Source organism: Saimiri boliviensis, chromosome 18 (genome assembly GCF_048565385.1).
Source record: "Saimiri boliviensis isolate mSaiBol1 chromosome 18, mSaiBol1.pri, whole genome shotgun sequence".
NCBI classification, from domain to species: Eukaryota; Metazoa; Chordata; class Mammalia; order Primates; family Cebidae; genus Saimiri; species Saimiri boliviensis.
The window spans coordinates 5,019,241-5,040,636 of record NC_133466.1 but is presented as its reverse complement, the minus strand read 5'-3'; the positions used below and the strand labels follow the sequence as shown (position 1 = coordinate 5,040,636).

The 21,396-nt window shown below is 47.4% G+C and overlaps 1 protein-coding gene across 1 annotated transcript in view; it reads left to right on the top strand.

Moving 5' to 3' along the window:
- The first annotated feature begins 215 nt into the window (after positions 1 to 215).
- BACE2 (beta-secretase 2) overlaps positions 216 to 21,396 on the top strand; it is a 96,054-nt gene continuing 74,873 nt past the window's right edge. The window contains exon 1 of the mRNA XM_010338255.3: positions 216 to 656. Coding sequence (XP_010336557.2) covers positions 345 to 656 — 312 coding nt within the window. The 5' untranslated portion in view covers positions 216 to 344. The remainder of the gene's footprint in view (positions 657 to 21,396) is intronic.

Sequence of the window (21,396 nt, the reverse complement as noted above, 5' to 3'; positions counted from 1 at the left end):
CTTGGCCGCGGGGGAGGGGCCGGGCCGCTGCGGGGCAGCCGCGGCCGCCAGAGGGGGCAGCGGAGAAGAACTTGCCCAACTTGGCGGCGCGGGCTGGGGCGGCTCCGCGCCTCCGCGCCCGCCTCCCCGGCCTCCGCCTTCTCCTCGCCCGCGAGCCTCCTCCCCTGGGCCCTCCTCCCGTCCTCCCGTCCTCCCCGCCGCCGCCGCCGCCGCCGCCGCCGCCGGTCCCGGTGCGCGCCCATCCCTGCCCGCAGCCCCGCGCACCGGTCGAGTCGCTGAGCCGCGGCCGCCGGACGGGACGGGACGGGTTGGGCCGGGCGCGCCCCCCGGGCCCCGTCGTGGGCATGGGCGCGCTGGCCCGGGCGCTGCTGCTGCCTCTGCTGGCCCAGTGGCTCCTGCGCGCCGCCCCGGAGCTGGCCCCCGCGCCCTTCACGCTGCCCCTCCGGGTGGCCACGGCCACGAACCGCGCTGCTGCGCCCACCTCGGGACCCGGGACCCCCGCCGAGCGCCGCGCGGACGGCCTGGCGCTCGCCCTGGAGCCCGCCCTGGAGTCCGCCGCGGGCTCCGCCAACTTCTTGGCCATGGTGGACAACCTGCAGGGGGACTCTGGCCGCGGCTACTACCTGGAGATGCTGATCGGGACCCCCCCGCAGAAGGTAAGCTCCACGCCCTGGCGACTCGCGGCTTAGCATCGCCCCAAAGCAGCAGCTGTCCCCGCAGGGAAGAGCTGGGAACGCAAAGGGGCTCGGGTGGGCGGGGGAGCGGGGGCGCTCGCTCTTGGGTCGCGGAGGACGGCGGCCCCCGCCCGGGGCGCACGGAGGGGTGTGCGCCAGTGTTTGAGAACTTGTGAGCTCCCCCTCCGCGGGGCTGGGCGGGAGAGGAGACCTGGAACTTGCCGCCTCCAGTAACGTGATTTCCTTCTTGCGGGCGACACCTACTTCCAGCGGGAGACTGAGCGGTGGGCCTCGGGCGACGGGCTGTTAGGGGAAAATCACCTCGTCTTCAGACTCTCCCTCCCCCCGCCCGCCCCCCTATGCTGTCTCATTGCTGAAGAGGCTCGTGGCGGGCTTCCAAAGGCGCAGTACCCTTTAGAAGGGATTTATGCATGAGCTCAGCTAAAAGCAACCCGGTTCTGAAGTGGCTTGCTTGCTGCTCGTGCGAGGAGCAGCGTTCCCCCTGCGCCAGCGTTCCCTTCTCTGAGTTGGTTTGGCAGCTGCGTCCTCGCTCGTCCCGCGGCCCTGCCCCTCTGCACGGAGCGATGCGTCTACACGCGGTTGTACAGAAAGTGTACAATGCAGTCCAGCTACCGGGAAAAAAATACGAGCTAAGTGAGGTGTCCGGGGACCAAGTGGTATCCCGATTACAGAACAAAAATATAAAACCAAGCAGTATTCTTTTTCTCTTACTCTGATGTTCATTTACGAACACTTTTTTGTAGCAAGAAACAAATGTTCCCAAGCACAGTAATCTTAAATTAAAAAAAAAAAAAATCCAATTGATCTGCTCCCTTTCCTACTTTCAACCTATCTGGTGCAAGTGGGATTTGAAGTCATTTGCTCAACTGAATGCACAGTTTGAAGATACTTTATTTTTATTTTTAACATTGTCATTTGGGTTTTAATTTAGCTATGATTCTCCCATAAATAGAACATACTCATGACTTTTTGTATAATTCTCATTAAATTATTCAAGACTTTAAGAGGAAAGACATGCCATGCTAATTCTTTTTTAAAAAGAAACTGCTGAATAACTTCTGTAGTTGTTTAATTAGTTTGCGGGGGGCGGGGGAGGGGGAACCCCTTCAGAAGCGTATTCTGCTCAAACTTTGATTCTAGTTGCCTTTCATCTAAGTCATGGGAAGCCACGTGAATGATCTTTCCCATCTCCGGGAGTGGATGGTTGGAGGGAGGGAATGGGAATCCCATCAGCTGAGGGAGCTTAACTCGGCCTTAATATGTGGTCTTGGTGCAGCCACCACGTGGGAACATGCGCCTGGTGCTGAGAACCTTGTAAATATCACAGGATATTGAGGAAGAACTTCTTCGGTGACCTACAGAGAATCTTTGGAACAGGCCTTGCATGACTCCCCATTTGAGATGTATGCTTTGATGTGAGGGAATTGCCTCTACTAAAACTAAATTTGGGTAGTCCGAGGGCTGTTCTAAGCCCGGAAACCCTGTCTCCAGAGGAAACGGGGAAGGAAGAAGCCTGAAGAAGGACTGAAAAATACTTACCTTGGGCAATAAAAAACAAAACAAAACAAAAAAAAACCAGCTTTTATAAATAATAGCTTGCCTTTGTTAATTCATTCAATGACCTTTACTTTAAAATGAGGTTTAATTAATTTAATTAATAGAAATGTGTTGAGTACCTAGGCTCCTGTCTTTACCACAGCCAAGGCAGCAGTTTGTTCAAGATTACTTCTCAAGCATTAGCATGTTTCCAGGGAGGGCTACTTTCAGAGAAGGGTTTAATTTTTACATGTGATGGGGGATGAAATATCCCATACCTCCTTCCTGGCTTGATTTAGCAATAAGCCGTTTTATAGCAAAATCTTTCCAAATGCCTACTGTAAACTCAGGCTTTACTGACTACTGCATTAAGATTCACTGCCTGCCTGTGCTGCCGTGAAATGTCTCTGACCACTAGCAGGGTGTCGTTGGCCAGCTAGAGGGGCCAGCAGTGAGGTGGCTTCGGAACCTGGAGTGAGCTTTCCTGCTTTATTAATGGCCAGGAGTCATGCGTTTATTCTCTGCTGATTCTCCGACGCCTAAAATAAAAATTGCTTAGGTGGAGAGAAAAAAATGGAATTGTAAATTCAAGCGATAAGTAACCAAGAATTTTTCAAGAATTAAGTAATAGTCATACGCAATGTCTGAAAGCTCAGTGACAGGCACTGTGCTGTGTGCTTTAGGGGTGCTTTCCCCAGGAATCTCCGCCACCCACCACCCCTCAGGGTTCTTATATGCATCTGGGGATGGGAAAACTGAAGCTTGGAGAGACTGAGTGACTTTCCAGAGCAAGAAAAAGGGAGGGCCAAAAATGGAACCCAGGGAGCTGAACTTCAGAAGCCAAATTCTGGACCCCTAGGCAGATAATGACTTCCTTCCCTTCATACCTCCTGATCTCTTTGGTATTGGCCTCCAACTACCCTTTCTAGCCAGAGAACCCTGAACTTATACCCCAAGGTGTTAGGAACTTTATGACTGCAACTGGATCCTCCCACACTCCCTGCTGTTCCCCATCTCCTCCGTCCTTGGGCCCTGCTGAATGAGCTACGGGATGAAGAGCTGGATCCAGGTGTGCATGGGAGAGACCTTGAGAGGAGAGGGTCAACAGTAACCACAGCTCTCCGGCTTCCCCTCTCCCAAGGGAAAGTCAACTGCTGGAAGCATGCTTTTGTTCCCTGAACGCTTTAATCAGGAGCTGGAGGTCCAGTGTTTGCCCAGTGACTCTGTGAGGAGTCACCATGTGCCCAGAAGCCTGTGTGAGAGCTGCAGGACCCGTGTGCTGGCGGGCAGGGCCACGTTGGCATGGAGATGACTGCCAGGTTTGTGGCTGATCCCATTATATGGCCTCTTTCGAACAGTAGAACTTTTGAACAGTTCTTTCAACCAGCATCTGCTTGAACTGTGCAATTTGATCTTATTAATAATAATAACAGTGTTCTAAAGTGATTATAATTACAGCAATTTCCATTATTAAAAAAAGAGACTTTCATGCTAACACAATAACTCCAACTGAAGATAGGAAAAGGTGTGCAGCTATATACCTTGTAGTAGCTTTAAAAAAGCTTTTGGGTTTTTTTTTCCCCCCAGAAAGATTTTCTGTCATCTCCACTAAGATGAGTAAAGCAGACTGCAAAACTATTCTCATACCTGAGCACTTGAAAGTAAAGGAGCACCTAATTATTTTGGCAAATCCTATTTTAATCATAGTGCATCCGCTTGATTCTCAGCCTCTTAGTATGAACTTATTTGGAAAACTTGGATTGAAAATATGGACTGAGCATATGCAAATAAGAGTTTGTTCTTTGGAAGAAGCCATCCAGGCTCCCCAAATTAAGCTGACTGCAGGTGAGGCAGAAGATAAGGAAGCAGTCCCAGCAAGAAGAAATCTGATGGAACCACTTGAAATGGTAAACTATTTAAGACAATGAAATAAAACGATTACTGAGGTTGAAAGAACAAGAAAGTCAAAGCCAGTTTGCCACCAGCAACTTTGAGTGAGAAGTGGCAGCTCCTGGGCTTTAGAGAAAGAATTCATCAAAGGCTGTATTACAGAGGACTAGGAAAGGTGAGCCAAGAAATCAGCTTGAAACAACAAGGCGGGACAGGAGTCTGAGAAATGGTTTATAAGATTAAGAGCTGACCTTGATCTCTTGCTGATTGAGTGTTGGGCACTCAAAGGGCATGTGAAACCCTTTGTGTGGCTCACCTCATTTTATCCTTGCAATGGTCCTGGAAAATGTGCACAATATGACTTAATTTTCAGATGGGGTAACTGAGGCTCAGGGGGCCACACTGGTGAAGGCAAGGTGGGGCAGGGTTGTCAATCTGGGTTTGCCCAGCTCAAAGTCTTTCCACTTCACTGCAGTTCCTCCTTAGGTGCAGTGTTTTAGTTTAGTAACTTTTTAAGAAGAACCATCTTCTTGCTTCTGGAGTTGATGTGGTTTGCTGGAAGCATCCTGGCCTGATTACAGGTCCGAAACACTGTAGTGTCACACCTGAGACCAGGGGCAAGTGAGGCACCTCCCTCGGCTTCCTTTTCCTCAGCTGTGGATAATCTAAGTTCTGCATTAGTGTCCTGGTCTTACAACAATAGAAACTTGTTCCCACAGTTCTACGGGCTAGAGTTGGAAAATCAAGGTATCATCAGAAACACTGTCCCTCCAGAGGCTCTTGGAGAGGATACTTCCTTCCCTCCTCTTAGTGTCTGCTGGCTGCTGTCATTCCTTGGCCCTCGGCCACATCACTCCAGTCTACCAACTCTGTGTAAATCTCTGTGGCCCAATTCCTCTCTTCTTATAAGATGCCAGTCATTAGATTCGGGCCTGACCTCCTCTAACCTGACCTCATCTTTAGTTGATCACGTCTGCATAGACCCACTTTCTGAATAAGGTCACGTTCACACATACCAGAGTTAAGTCTTCAACACATCTTTTTGGGGGAACATGATTTAATCCACAACAGGTTCATTTGAGGTTTTTCATTCCATGGATTTTTTTTTTCTTTGATTCCACCTTACCTTTTAATTGTTAATAATTTCAATTTGGGATTCAAGTGTAACTTTTATTATAGACAATAAACAAATGATGATTTCAGTGTTGTATTAACATGAAGCCTGTGGTAAGACAGTGCCCTGGGGCCTGGGTGAGAGAAGGGAGGAGGGAGGCTTTCTACTTCTTTTATGTACTTCTGTGTTGTTTTCCTACTAGAGAGTAATTGCTTAAAAATTTGAAACGTCGGGCTGAGTGTGGTGGCTCATGCCTGTAATCCCCGCACTTTGGGAGGCTGAATCAGGAGGATCACCTGAGGTTATGAGTTTGAGACCAGCCTGGCCAACATGGTGAAACCCCATCTCTACTGAAAATACAAAAATTATCCAGGCATAGTGGCTCACACTTGTAGATCCAACTACTAGGGAGGCTGAGGCAGGAGAATCGCTTGAACTTGGGAAGCAGAGGTTGCAGTGAGCCAAGATCACACCACTACACTTCAGCTTGGAAGAGAGAGCAAGACTCTGACTTAAAAACAAAACGAAACAGAACAAAAAAACTGTCCCATGTCATGTTGCACTAATTCTAGAGTTGCTGAAATTAGTGGATAACATGAGAGAAATCCAATGCGTGCAAGATTAGATCGATGGTATTTAAATACTTATGAGTAATAAATACTTATGTTGGGAAGAACATGGACATAGCTTGAGTATTTCATGTTTTAGAGACATTACAAGGCAACTCCCTTGTCAATCAGGATATGTTTGATATGAAATAGGGGCCTTCCCCCATGCTTCCCACCATTCTCACCCCTGATCTCCTTGTATGATCTCCTTATTGTAGGTAGGTGGGCTTAGCCTCCTCTTGGCTGCCCAACCCCCCTTTTTCCTCCTGGAATGATCCCAAAAGGAAAAGATTGGCTGTTGTGATGAGTGGCTATTCTTTTGTGATGGTGGTGCCCAGCTGCATTGCTCCCAAGGGTAGAGGGGGAGGAATTTAAAGGGGGTGTTTCTCTCCTTCTCCATGGTATCTGACAGCATGCCTTGGTATTTATTTAATATCTTATTCATAGACTGGGGCAGGTCAAGCCTTTGGCCGCTGGATTCAGGGTCCGCCTATGCTGGGGCAGAGGTGGAGGGTTAGAGGCTGCTGTTTCTTGCCCCACCCCCACACTGGGTACAGCTGGAATGGGGTGGTGGTCCTGCCTGCTGGTGAGTGAGGCCCCTCTCCAGGTGACCTGAGGCTCCTGTGACTGACCGTGGGCCTCTGCTTGTCCCTGGGTCCCCTGCCGTGTGTCACGGATCCCTCCTCCGGGTCACCCTGCTTGCCCAGGCTTTGGCGAGATACTGGGGCTCATTGTGTGTTATGGGAACAGATACTACCTGGACAACAGAGCACACCTGTGAGGCTGGCGGGTGGCCTGGCACCCCTTCTATAACTTCCCTGGGTGTAAACACATTTATGGTGGAACCTGAGGAAGAGAGTATCACCTCTTCCATGCAGCCTGCCTGGCCTGGCTCCCTTTCATCCTTTCTTGGCCTAGATGGACTATTTAGATATTTGCCTGTTGCTACTCAATTTAAAAAAAAAAAAAAGGTCATTATTTTGCTCTTAGAATTGTCAGAAGAAGAAAGAATACTCTGGGAGTGCTGACATTAACCACATCAAGGAAATAAAATGAGTGGGTTTGTGTTGTGCTAATGCTTGCTGTCCAGCACAGGTCCGGGGTGGGATGTTTTCAGATTTCTATTATATAGCAGTCATATACCTGTGCCTCGAAATACACAACCTCAGCACTGCCATTGTGGGAAGACAAAGGGACTGTCTGAAGAGTAACGTGGCAATGCCCTGGGCAGCTCCATCATTCCAGGGAACCATAAAGGGAAGTGGGAATGCACATTCCATCCGTTTCACACTAGGCTGAAAGTGGCAGGAAGAGAATTTACACCTGGCCTGCTAAGGGCAGCCTCGTGCTCCCACTGCAGAGTGCCAGCTTCTCCAAAGCCAGTGCTTAGGAAATGGCCTTGTTGGCAGCAGGCAGGAGACTGGTGCAGTGTGCCAGCTGCGCAGCCCCCCACCAGCAGCCAAATAAAACAGCCTCTAAAGCAGCCCCTCAGGATTTCATGCCATGGAGGTGGCCAGGGGTGGGGGTGGGGGTGGAAAGTATTAAATCAGAAAGTTTTCCAGGTACCAGCAATGTTAGGGTTAATATGGCCTGACTTGCTTTTCAGGGGAGCACCTGTGGCTGGCAGGAAAGCGGCTTCTTGGTGGAGGTGGACGTGGATTCCAGAAGCCTTGGAGAGGCATCCAGAGCCCTTCCCACTATATCTAGCTGCCTCCTGGGGAAATTCCTAGGCTTTTTTCACATCGGAAAAGCCGCTGGCAAGCAAATGGAACCGTGCGGCTCGTGCAGTGATTGGGGAGTTAGGTGCTTTGGTACTAGTCCCAGATCTGCTACTTGCCAAATGTTGAATATTGGAGAGAAGTCATTTGAGCCGTCTGAGCCTCAGTTTCCTCATCTGTGAATCAGGGAATTTGATCAAGTGACCTGAGATTCCTTCTAGAAGCTCTAACAGTCAGTGATAGCACCTATTTCATTTGAGAGAATCTCCATAGCTCGATTTTTTTTTTTTTTTTTTTTTTTTTTTTTTTTTTGTCCCCAGACCAATCTGCTTCAGCATTGTGCAGGTGTATCACCTGGGGTTCTGTTAAAATGCAGAATCAGATCAGTGACTGGGAGCAGAGCTGAGGGGGGCTGCCATCAGCTCACAGGTAACACTTGAAGTCATTGCTTCTTTCCCCAAACCAGCTGCCTAGGGAAAGACCAGGAATACCTTTCAGAACTGCTTAGAAATACAGATTCCCATATGCATTGCAGACTTACTGGGTGAGACTGTCTGCACTAGGACCTGAGAATCTGCATTTTATTATATCCCTTGAGTCCCCGTTAAGCAGGCAGGCTGGTCCCAGCCACTGGACTCTATTTGAAGCCCACTGCAGAGGCCAGATTCTCCTGTGCTCAGTGGTTTTCTGTGCAGAAAGGCTATGTTCTTTCATCTTCCTAAATACCGTTCCTAGCTTAAGTGTTTCCTTCTTTTTGCCTGTCTAGAAAATCTCCACCTCAAACAGATTGTGTTCCAAAACCTCCTTTGTGTTGGGCAAATGGAAAACAGTTTTCTTTAGGAATCTCGTTCTGAGAGGGTGCTGTTCAAAACCTTGGTGCTGAAGGTGTATTTTTGATGTCCAGTCTACCATGGGGCAGCAAGGTGTAAACATCAAGAAATGAATTACTAGAAAGACAAAGTGAAAAAAGACATACAAAATACAAATGTCATTCTTTTTATTCTTAGTTTGGACCGAGATCCCATTCCTTTACCTGGGTCCCACAATTTTGCAATTTCCTGTAATGATCAGTGGTTACCTTGTTGCCCAAGTAACTGGAAATCTGTGCCCTGCAAAGTGTGCTTGCTCCAAGGCAGTGCAAACTAGAAATTGTTACAAAGGGTTCCGGTAACAAATTTGCTTGGCGGCCTCCTCCCTTGAATGAGACAGTGGTTATTTTTGCTAAGGCAGAAAGGGAATGTGGTGCTATTGGGCTGTGTTTTGCTCTCTGGAGTACTCCTGCTTGGGGAAAATTGAGGCTTGTTCCAGAATGCAGAAATCCCTGTTAAATTCGGCAGTCCTGGGCTGGAGGACATCTGACGGCATCCCGAGTGTGTCACAGCTCATGTCTCTAAAAGCACTTAGGTAGGAAACCATCAAGACGTTGACAATCAGCAGAAGGAAGGCAGGAAGGGGAGAGGATCTAACTTATCAACGTAGGTTTGCAGAAAGTCTGTGTTCTAAAATAAGGCAGCCCTTCCCTCACATCACACTTATTCCTAATTTCAACAGAACTCTGAGCCTTGCCCCCCAGTGTCACAGCCTACGGCAGGTTGGAAACTGGGATGGGGTGGGAGGGGATGCTCTTCCACCAGTAACACCCTTGGGACATGGCACAAAGGTGTTCCCCTTCCTACATCTCTATCACCTTTCCAAGAAAGGGTAAAGATAAAACAGAGTGCGTTTGTAGTATCGAGAGAGTTAAGCGAGGTGAGGTATATTAGAAACTTAGCCTTGCACAGCATCAGCCGTGTGTGGTCTTAAGTGTTCCATAAATCTTAGTTTAGAAAAAGTGGCAAATTCCTGGCTGCTAGTGAACGAAGGTGGGAAGACAAACAAAAAACCCAGAAACTAGATGCCTGACAATCTGGGTCCACATCTTGAAGGAATGTGAATCCCGTCCTCTCATTGCAAAGCCAGCCTTCTGTGGCCCCACGACTCTGCCTCCCAGCCCTCGTAAGAGGGGATGGGAATAGAGCTTTGCCCCAGGGTGGCAAAGAGACCTGGCTCCTTGGTTCTCAACCCGAGGTGACTGTGTCCCCTCAGGGAACATGTGGTGTCCTCTGGAGACCTTTTAAGTTCTCACAACTTACATGGTGCTCCTGGCATCCCGTGGCTGGAGACCGGAATTGTTGTTGAGCATCCATGTGGCACAGGACAGCCCCCACAACAAAGAACGATCTGGTCCAAAATGACAACCGTGCCAAGAGTGAGAAATCCTGGTTACTCCACACAGCAGATCGGCTGGTCTGGGAGTCACTGCCCAGAGGGGCAAAGTGAGAACGTGCAGTGGAAACAGCTGCCCTGAGCACCGGGCACGCTGATGCCCGCTGATTCCCCCGTACGTAAGTGTAAACAGCTGCCCTGAGCACCGGGGGCACGCTGATGCCCGCTGACTCCCCTGTACGTAAGTGTAAACAGCTGCCCTGAGCATGGGGGCACGCTGATGCCCGATGATTCCCCCATATGTAAGTGTAAACAGCTGCCCTGAGCACCGGGGGCACGCTGATGCCCACTGATTCCCCTGTATGTAAGGTCCTGTCTTGTTCCTGATGCCCGCTTGGACATTCTTGCCAGATGCATTAAAGTGTGAGGAGTTAAACATCACTTATAACTGGAGTGACTGGGGATTAACGAGGAGAAAAATTGTGAACTGGACTCAAAGGATGAGCGTGTTTTTCTTTCTTTCTAAAGCACATTGGCTGGGTGTGGTGGCTCCATGCCTATAATCCCAGCACTTTGGTAGGCCAAGGTGGAAGAATTGCTTGAGGATAATTTAAGATCAGCCTAATCAACATAGTAAGTCCCCATCTATACAAATAAATTTTTTTGAAAAGTGTCCAGGCTTGGTGGTGCATGCCTGTAGTCCCAGCTACTCAGGAGGCCGAGGCAGGAGGTTCACTTGAGCTCAGGAGGTCAAGGCTGCAGTGAATTATGATTGTGCCACTGCACTCCAGCCTGTGCAACAGAGCAAGAGCCTGCCTCAGAGCATATTTATTAAGCACCTACTGTATGTCAGGGCCTTGGTCTAAGCCCTGGTACTCAACAGTCAACTAGACAAAAATAGTCCTTGCTTTTACAGAACTTCTGTTCTTATAAGGAAGACAGATTGTTAAAGAAGTAAACAGACTTTTAGAGGAGTACTGTGAGACAGTGCGATGTGGGAATGGGTATGGGTGAAAGAATCCTGCTTCATAAAGGCAACTGGGGAAGACCTCTCTGAGGAGGTGCTGTTTGAGCCGAGATTGGCAGGAGGAGGACTGAGCCTTGAGAAGTTGAAAACGTGTCCCAGGCCGCAGCCAGGGAAGTGAAGACTTGAGGGTGTCCAGGCTGAGTGCACATGCGTGGTGGGGAAGTGTCTGCAGTACTCCAGAAGCAGCTCCTCTTTCATCTAGTTTAAAATTGTGCTCTGAGGTTAGATTTTAGTAGAACAAAGGCCTTACACAGAATGTGAAAACATTATGCTACCCTGCTTACAGGCAATTAAAAAGGAGAATCAAGCTGACAGTGTCGGGTGTGGGGTGGGGTGGAGAAGGCCCCAGGGACTACTGTGTGTTATTCAGCAGTGTCCTGGGCTGGTTTCTCCGGAAATGGCCCTGACACTTGGAGGTAAGTGTGGCTAGTTTACTGGGACATGACCCCAGTGATACAGGACAGGCAACCCCTAAGATCGGGGCATAGCCCGGGAGAGTTCTTAGGCCTCGCCCAAGAAAGAACTCAAGGGTGAGCTGGTGGTGTTAGGCAGCAGCTTTTATTGAAGCCCCCGTGCACAGCAGAGGAAGAGGTGCTGCTGCTGGCAGAGCAGGGCCACCCCATAGGCTGTGCGCCCAGAGTAGTAACTCAGAGGCAGTTCTGCTGTCTTATTTGTACCCACTTTTAATTATAAGCAAATTAAGGGGCAGTTTATGCAGACATGTCCAGGATGAGGGTGGTAACTTCCTCCGGGTTGTCGGGTCATCGCCATGGAAACGGGTGGTAACTTCTGGGTGTTGCCAGGGCCATGCTGACCTGACTTGGCACAGGTGGGCATGTCTTATGGAACCCTGCATCCACCCTGGACCTGTCTTGCCTAGTGCCCATTTTGGTCTGAGTGTCTAAGTCCCACTCCCAGAGTTGAGTCCCACCTCCTACTTCATTCCCCCCCTCAGAGATTAAATACTCCTCTTTAATCTTAAGGGGGCTGCAGAAGGGCGGAGATCCGTTTTCCATAACTACTTCCTGCTGAATTTATGGGCGTAGGCCCTGCCTAGCACTAGAGGAGTAAAAAATCTCTGGATACCTGATCTAAGGGGCCCAGAGGCAGGACGCTTTTATTCTCCGTGTCAGTGGACGGGATGAGCTGGAAGCCTTGTGCCAGCATTGTCTCTGGAACTGTGGTCATCTAGAAGACACAAACTTTTCTAAGAGGTTAAACAAGGACCAAAAATTAGTAACAACAAGACAGCTGTCAAAGGTCCTAGACGAGGTGAAAAACAGGTGAGACTTGGAAAGGCACTCTTGATCGTGACCAGATATAGTTGGGGTCAGTACCCTGGTTATGTCTGTGTAACTCGGTAGCTTGCTCAGAGATGTTTTGGATGTTAACGTCAACCTGTCCAGAGTTAATATACATGCAGCAGGTTTTATTAATAACTGCACAGACTCCAAGTTGTTCAGGTAGTAAATAATCAAACGCTAGTCTGTTATCAACAACTACATTTGCCAGAGTCTAGGGACTCTTGAGTTCTCTTTAATGCCTGACCTCTGTTGGTGGCTAAGGATTCTAGGATTTGAGCCAAGTTCTTTAGGGTTAACTCATGGTAGGCAAAGCCATCCCAGGGCGCTGCCAGTCCTATTGCCTCGCTGATTCCTGCCAGAATTAATTTTATTGCTCACTTCTTTCTGGAATTCTTGAGTCTTAGGGGTTATGACTTAGATTGTGACCCCTGGAGGGGCAAGAGTGGCCAACATACATTTATGTCAGTTCCAAGTTTTTGATACACAAGGGAAAGCTACTTCTTAAAGAATAGGTGACTCCCTAGGGAGTTGGGAGTCGTTATAGGGTGTGACTTCTTCCCATTCATGGTCACAGACAAAAAGGAGCCCAGCTGGGGCACCCACAGGAGCCCTGTGGGGTGTGATGTTTATACTTTGTTGCCAGGTTGAGTCTATAGAGATATTTTCCACCAGTTCTAATGACGGTGGTTGAACAGTCTTTATTTTCTGGAAGAGGGTAATACTCTCACCTTTGCAGACCAGGCGGTTGTTTTTCCTTTGTATATTCTGATCCAGAAGAGGGTACCATATGTATGGTCTTTTCACTTACAAATGGAATCTCATTTACCTCACTGTGGTCTTGGAAACTTGGCAACCAGAGTTGGATCAGAGCATCACAGGGAAACTTCCACTTTTGTGTTATTAATGCGAGTGTGTACCCAAAAGATAGTTATTTAGTGCACTGGAGAGAGAGAAACCCAACTTCTCAGATTCAGATAATAGTGGTCAGGGCAGGGGGATGGCAGGGTTCAGGTGGAATCCACTAAGTGGGGGAGATTTCCACTTTACAAGTAGGGGTTTGGGTATTTTGGGATTGCTGTGGTTAATTAGGAGGTTTGGGGACATGTGAGATTATAAGATGAAACTCTCTATCTTGGGGGTGTTGATGGCAAATCGAGCAACCATAAAAATCATTCTATGCTGCTATAATTTTTGAAATATTTACTCTAGAATTTTGTTCTCCCTACCCCCAACACACACACTGGCTTAGGTTAATTAGAAGAACAAACAGAATTAACAGTGGCATCATGGTATCTGGTTGGTTCTTAGAGCGGCCTCTATACCCACCAAACCCAAAGGAGATGTTTCCCAGGAGGAGGTGGCTGGTTAAAGCCATAGAAAAGAAGTACTACAGTCAGGAAGAAGAGCAAGATTAGTGCTCCTGTTCCCATCTAAAGCATTACATTACATCTTCTGGCTGAGTGCTGATTATTTTAACTAGATAGCACAGGTCTTCCAAAGCTTTAATGATACAGGTTGTGGTTGTAGTGTCCTTCTTTTGTGCCTGTAACTCATAAGAAACACGTTTAATCCTGGATCTGTGTACCCAAGTAGGTGTTCCGTGAAGTTTAACAGCAGTGGGGGTACTTAACAATACCCAATAAGGGCCCTTCTATTTTGGTTGTAATTGATTCTTGGAAGAATCCTTGTCTTTAAGGTTCGAGCAAGACTAAGTCTCCTGGTTGAACAGGGGAGCTATTTTTTCCTTTTGAGGAAGGACAGTATTTTGTTTTTATATTGGAGGGACTTTTGAATCTGTCCTAAATCCTAAAGGGGAGGGGGAAGTTTTGTATAGGTAATTACTACAAGCCAAGACCACAGCAGCTCAACACATAGAATCCACAGTTTGACAACCCCATTTGCTGGCTTCTATTCTTGGCTCCCATACTGCTTAAAAGGAGTTCAAGAGCCAGTGAGTGCCCACCTTCCTCCACACTCATCCACACTGTGTGGATGACTTACACAGACCATCTACAAGATGGTTGAATTTCCTGACATGTTCTATACTACCTCTTTCTTAAATAACAAGTTATTTTATTTTAGGACAAAAATTTACTATATAAGATTTCTCCACATATAGAATTACTCTTTCTATCCTTTCCTTGCAAACAAACAATACATTTTCCATTCATAATGTTCTTTACATCTCTCTTTTCTACTAACTGGTTCACTTGTGTTTTTAACCTCCCATTTAATAACTTCTGGATTGGACAAAAATAATTCTCAAAGGATACATTTCTTTAGCACATTTTTGTAAACCTAGGAAGGAAGAAGTCCTGAACTTTACACTAGACATTGGCATTCTATAGATGCGAACAATTCTACTGTTCTGTGGTTTTAAACCACACATTAAGCATATCCCATCACATGAATTTAATTATTTCACTTTTAACTGCATTATCTAGATCACCAAGAACCAAGATATCATACAAAATCACATCTAAAGCCATTTTAACTGTTTTAAAGCCTATGAACATCAGTGACTTACCTAGATAAAAATCCTAGTTTATATTTTAGAAGACACAAGATTCTCTTCGAACTAATATGCTTTGACTAGTCTTATTTGTTGAATTCATGAGTGCTGTTTTATGTATAAGCCAATTTGATAGCATGCTGGACACAATACACATCACAATGCATGTACCCATACCCAAAAACATGCTAAATAAAACAACCTGTACAAGACAACTGGATTCAAGTTATTTACAGAACTGGAACCCATCTACCTGGCCAAATTTTGTTTGCCCCAATAGGTATGGGAAGCAGGAAGAGTCAGGGCGGGGAATCCCATCAACTAGAAAGGGGAGGGGGCAAACTGCTTTGCTCAAAAGAAGATTCTGTAGTCCCTAAGCCACCGGACAGCATGCCCAGCAGTGGAAATACCAAAGAAAAACGTTCAGGCAGCTGCCTACCTGCCACTGTGGAAAGCTGTCCCCTGGATTAAGGATCTAAGACTCCCAGTAAACTTGCTTGAGCAAAGCAGCTCACCGGGGCGAATAGAGGAAGTAGCTCTAGTATTGATGGAAGCTTTTATTTGTTGTCTTTCACCAGAGCAGTTAGGACATTCTCATTGCCAGTGGCCCTTTTGCTTATAGTAGGCACAGTGATTCTGGTCCAGGGGTCAGCAAATCAGGGGCTCTTGTCTGGGCATCCCAGATGCCAGTTTTACAACATTTTCTCAAGATGAGCAACCCCAAGGGGGAAGGGGGCTTAAAGTAACTGTTAACAGTTGTACTTTTTGGCTATTTCTTTTTCCCCGCTCTTCTGCCCTGTCCTTATTGTTGTAAACTTTAAAGGCTATGTGTAAGTGTTGGCTCATAGGACTTCAAGGTCCCACTGCTGCTTTTTGTAGATTCCTCCCGGTCTCAGGGGAGGATTGAATGATAAAATGCATACCCAGGAGAGCTTGCCCTTCTGGGCTGTCTGGGCCTGCATTAGTGTATTTCCTGAGTTCCTCAACTAAATGACCCTGAAACAGAGCAGGATTTTTATCTTTTCCCTGAGTTATTTCTTTAACCTTTTCATAATTGACTGGCTTGCCGGCACACTTTTTCCTCCACTGTTTTTTTTTTTTTTTTCCCCACAGCCCAGCAAGCAGATGACAGCATTTGTAAGTCACGACAATTTAAAGAACATGGTCAATGTAACAAACTCTTGTATAAGCTTTTCTGGAATATCTGAAAACTGGCCAATGTTTTCTTTTTATAAGGTCCAATTAGACATAGAAAATGGCATGTGTATTCTTTGAGTGTTCCCTGATTTCCATCAGCTACTTCCCATGATGGACACAGGTTTGACTTTAGGGGCTGATATGGGACCTCACTCCTGTGGTACTGGTTGGGCTCACACTCTTGAGTTGTAGAGGGTGTAGAGGAGGGCTAGTTGGATGAGGGGGAAAGGTGCCTGATGACATTGGGGTGGAATCTTTCACTAGAGAGTTGGTGAGAACACCCACTCGGGACTGGAGACTGAAGAGACTCTGGGGCAGCTGTAAATGTTTGACGGCGGGCAGCAAGTTGGGGATCCCTCATGCATGGCTTTCTGGTGCCTGGCAGTAATGTGAGCCAGTAAAGAGCCATAAAAGTCTGTACATAAGGGATCTCTTCCCATTTTCCTTCTTTTTTACAAAACAAGCCTAATCGTAAAATATCATTATAATATATAGAACCATGTTTAGGCCAGATATATTGGTTGTCTAACTTGTATTTAACCCAAATGGTGTTGCAATACAAAATGAGTTTCTTTTTCTTTAAGCCAAATTTGAATTTGCTCCAATAGCTTAACAGACACCCTAGTGGCGAGTCCTTCGGGATGCTCACTCTTGTCCCCATGCCTAGTAAGGAACTCCACAGAGGGTTTTAGTTAGCCCAAGTTTAGTGAAAACCTAGTTACTTTTCCTCCTTAAATTCCCATGTTCTTTAAAGGTGCAAATATGGATAGCAAGGTGTTATCAAAATGGATTATGAACTACAAATGGGCAGTCGAATGTGGAGCCTAAATTCCATAGAGATTGAGGGTTGGGTGGAGAGGGGGCTAAAGAAATGGAGGAAGGCAAAGGAGTAAACAGCGTTGCCCAAGGGGAGACCTCAGAGGCCCCGACTTGCCCGAGAACCTCCCCAGTAGTGGAGATACTGAAAAAAATACCAGGGTGGCCGCTTGTCTACCACTGTAGGTGGCTGACTGCCAGGCCAGAAGCCTGAGAACTCCCAATTTCTTTGACCAAGAATGGCGTAAGCAAGGGAGTTAGAAGGCAGGGCATAGAAGGAGCTTGCAACTGGCTATTAGGAAAATAATACTCCTAACTTTAGGACAGAAAAAGGCAAGACCAATATTCACCTGGGGTAAAGGGTATAACCCACAATCCTGGAGGAAATGTCGATGCCAAAAACCCCAGAGCATCTGGAGGATGGCCTATAATACCAATGCTGAGAACCCCAAATTCCCACGTTTCAGCCCACAGGGGTACCCTCACCAAAGCAGCAGTGCACAGCAGTGCCAAAAACAATGGGGCACCCAGGGAGACGGCCAACCCAGTGAACCCAAGACCCAGTTACAGAATATAGAATATATGACTCTCGTGTCCTGGAGTCAACACAACAGGGGACTTCTCACAGCTGAGTGTCCTGTCTTAAACAGTTACCCAAATATAGTTAACAGAAAGTCAAAAGCAAACATAAGACTGCAAACAAGACATAGGTATTAGGATTGAAAATAAAACCAATAATGAAGCGATCAAATGGAGTCAGAGAAGAAAGAACCAGGTGAAGAGGTAACAAGGATGTCCTTCAAGGCACCCAAACTAAGTGGGGAACTGACCACTTAGCCAAAGGCTTTTATTTCCTAGCTTACCTGATATTATTTGGAGACATTACAAAGGTGACACCCATCCACAGAAGACAAAACAGCACCAACCAGTCTTCCACATGGGACCCAGGTGCAGGTCTCTCCAGGTTCCCCAGCTTGGGGGTGCTCAGCTTCTGTGTAGGGGGCTGGCACAGGGAGCAGTAACCCACCAGCGTGCTGGTTGGAGGAGTGGGTCCCACACGAGGCAGCCGCACTGTGGACACTCGGCTGTCCACTCAGTTCCACCACCTGCCAGGGAAAGATGATGGCTCTGAAAAGAGGCTCTGGTTAGGGTTATAGCTGGGTAGTGTTAGCAGCTCTTTATTGTTACCGCCTCAGTGTTACAGCTCTTACATCCTCAGGCACAGACTGCCTCACCGCCTCTTGCCATCTTGCCAGCTGCTGCCTCTCCTTGTCTCTCGCCAATTGCTACCTCTGTCTCCGCTGTCTCGCCTCTCTGCGGATGGTCGCTGTCTCCACCGTCCTCGTCCCTTTGCTGGCTGCCAGATGATGCAGGACAGGCAAGCCCCAAAATTGGGGCTTAGCCTGGGAAGGTTCTTGGATTTGTCCAGGAAAGAAGTCAAGGGTGGGCTGGCGGTGTCAGGCAGCACCTTTGATGGGAGTAGTCATGCACAGCAGAGGCAGAGGTGCTGCTCCTTGCAGAGCAGGGCTGCTCCGTAGGCTGCGTGCCCAGAGTAGCAGCTCAGAGACACTTCTGCAGTCATATTTATACCTACCTTCAACTATATACAAATTAAGGGGCGGTTTCTGCAGATGTTTCTAGGACGAGGGTGGTACCTTTAGGGCCATTGGGTCATTGCCACGGAAAGGGGTGGTAACGTCCGGGTGTTGCTATGGAAACGGTAAACTGGCAGGGCATGCTGGTGGGTGTGTCCTGTGGAAAGCTGCACCCGCCCCGACCTGTTTTAGCTAGTGCTCAGTTTGGTTCTGTGTCTAAGCCCTGCCTCTGAAATCAAGTCCCACCTCCTGCCTCACCAGGAGTGGGAGTCACAGGTAAGAGCGTGTGTCATGGAGGAGGTTATAAGTGTGGGCCACTGAGGCCTACTCCTTCCTAGGGATCTCTGAGAGGTGATGTCAGATAGACTCAACTGTCCTGACTAGGGGGCAAGGCAGCCAGGCCTTATCACCCGCTCCTGCCAACCATGGGTAGAGGGCAGCTCCCAGGGGGTTCACTTTTCAGCATTCGTGGCTCAATAGCTGGCCAGAGAAACCATCTGCAGAGAGTCATAGGTGCTTGCATTTATAATTTTTTTTTTTTTTTTGAGACAGAGTCTTACTCTGTCGCCAGGTACCAGGCTAGAGTGCAGTGGCATGATCTTGGCTCACTTTAACCTTCACCTCCCAGGTTCAAGCAATTCTCCTGCCTCAGCCTCCCAAGTAGCTGGGACTACAGGCACACGCCACCACTCTCAGCTAATTTTTATATTTTAGTAGAGACGGGGTTTCACTATGTTGGCCAGAATGGTCTTGGTCTCTTGACCTCGTGATCCACCCTCCTCAGCCTCCCAAAGTGGTGGGATTACAAGCATGAGCCAAGTTTGCATTTAGAGGCTGTAAATGCAAGGGCATCTGGCCAAGTTTACATTTAGAGGCTGTAAGGTCAAATGCCCAGGAGGGGTGTGGCTGGTACAGAGTTTGCTGCAGCTACTGTGTACCTAGAACAGTCGGTGTGCTGGAACTATGGTTGGCACAAGTTAGGGTGATATTTAAGGAAAGAAAGATCAAATATATTCTACCACTGAATGTATTTGAGAGCATTATTTTGGCTGTGGAATCACAAAGCAGAGTTTTAAAACTGTTCTTTAAAATCCTAACCTGCTGACAGGCTCTAGAGTCTAACCTATGAAAGCCTCTGTGGGTTTGGAGTCTGCCTGTCATTGCTGTGTATTACTCTGAACTTTTAGTGGAAGGTGAAGATGTGATGTGTAGATACTGAGCAAGAGAAAGTGGTTGGGGGAAGCAAAGGGTGACTGTGTTTGAGGTTATAAACAACCACAAAACCACCTTTGGGCATTGAGTGCTCTGAACACGAGGGCTTGCAAACTCTTTAGAGTGGCCGGGCTTTGTATCATTGACTGGTACCACAACAGAGTTGCAAGCAAGTGATAAATTCCTGACCCACCACCACTTACATGTAATCCTTCAGGAAGTTTACTGAGGTATAGCTCTCACAGCTTTTGTATGCATAAGAATTCACTGTATAATAGTTCAGTTATATTCTGTATAGCATCAGTTCTTAAGTACACACACATTTTTAAGGTATGTAGTATTGTTATCATCCTTCCATTAGTCAATATGTGTACATCTTGGCTTAACCCTGTAATCCAGGGACAACTTCTGTGATCCCTCCTTCTTGCTCTTTGCACTCAAATAGGAGAGAAGGCAGTGTCATTCAGGATGGCCAGGCTGCAGGCACCCGTGGGCCATGTTTACAGAGGGTAGAGTCACCCTGTGCCCCTCAGAACCCGTGTCTTCCCCTCTGTGTCTGAGCTGGTGCTTCACTTGGGGCCTGCTCGTCACTGTCTCTGTGGACATATGCCTCATTGCCTGGGTTTATGAACCATGAGGCTAAGTACAGAATTGAAAAATCCCAGTATTTGTGTTCAGGCCTAGGGAGAGGCAGGGTGCTCCCTGGTTGGCAGACCTATGCAAACCACCGCAGAGTCCAAGGAAGCTGAGAAGCCAAGGAAGAGGCTGCCAAATCCAGTTTCTCAGAAAGAAACACTTAATAGGGACTTACAGATGGAAGCCATGCCTGTGTCTCGAGGGGTGGTGAGATGCGACTGTGGGTCTCCACCCATCACCCCCAGACCCAGGGCTTACATACCTTAGGGAAGGAATGTGTAGGGCAGTCATAGGATCTGTTGTGAGTCTGCCTAAGGGCAAGATTGTCTGACCTAAGGGCAGGATTTACCAATAAGTACTTTCTCTTACATAAGGAACAATAGATAACAGAAACCTTAGAAGCTTTCCAGGAACTGGGGTTGATCAGAAGTCAACATGGCAGTGGGCATCCAAGGATGGAGCTGCCTTAGCCTCTATACAGGGGTCTGCCAGACCTCAACCTTCAGCCTCATGCTCCAAGTCAGCATCAACAGGGTTCTTCCTGGAGCCAGTGGGTTTTAGCACAACCCATGGCACATCGGTTACGGTCGTTCCTTCGGCCTGTGATTGCCCAGAGGACTGATTGGTAGGCTGGCAGTCTTGCTCCTGTGGCCAGGCAGCATCTTCTTGTGTCCCTTGGAGTTCTGAAGGTATTTTTACATTATCTTCCACCTGGATACTGTTGATAAGTCTGATGCAATTATCATTCCTGATTGTTTGTATATGAACTGTTTTCCTTCCCTCTGGAAACATGTGAAATATTCTCAACTTGGTATTTGGAAATTTCCTGTTGATGTGTCTTAGTCCAGTTCTTTCTTTCTTTCTTTCTTTCTTTCTTTTTTTTTAATGCTGGGCACTTGGTGAATCTTTTCAGTCTGGTAACTCATACTGTTCAGTTCTGACAAATTGTCTCGTCATTGCCTGTTCTCTTTCTTGAACTTCTCATCGTTCAGACGCGGCAGGCACAGTCCAGTCTCTCCGTTTCCCTGCCCTGTCTTTCTGGTTCTTCTCTCCATGCTCATTTCTGCCACCCAAATTTTGGTTTTCAGGATCACTTTCTTTTTCTCTGAATGCTTCTGGTTTTTTATTGTTTGCATCTTACTCCTATTTCAAAGTTGCACATCTTCTTGTATTTCTCTGAGGAAATTACTATTTTGTTCAACATTTGCTTTCTGCTTTCTGCTTTTTATCTGTCTTCTCCAAGTTTCTTTTTTTCAGTGTGTTTGTCACGGTCTTTATGCCTCGTGCCAGAGACTTTTCTCATCTTGTGATTATTGAGTGTCTGTTCATAT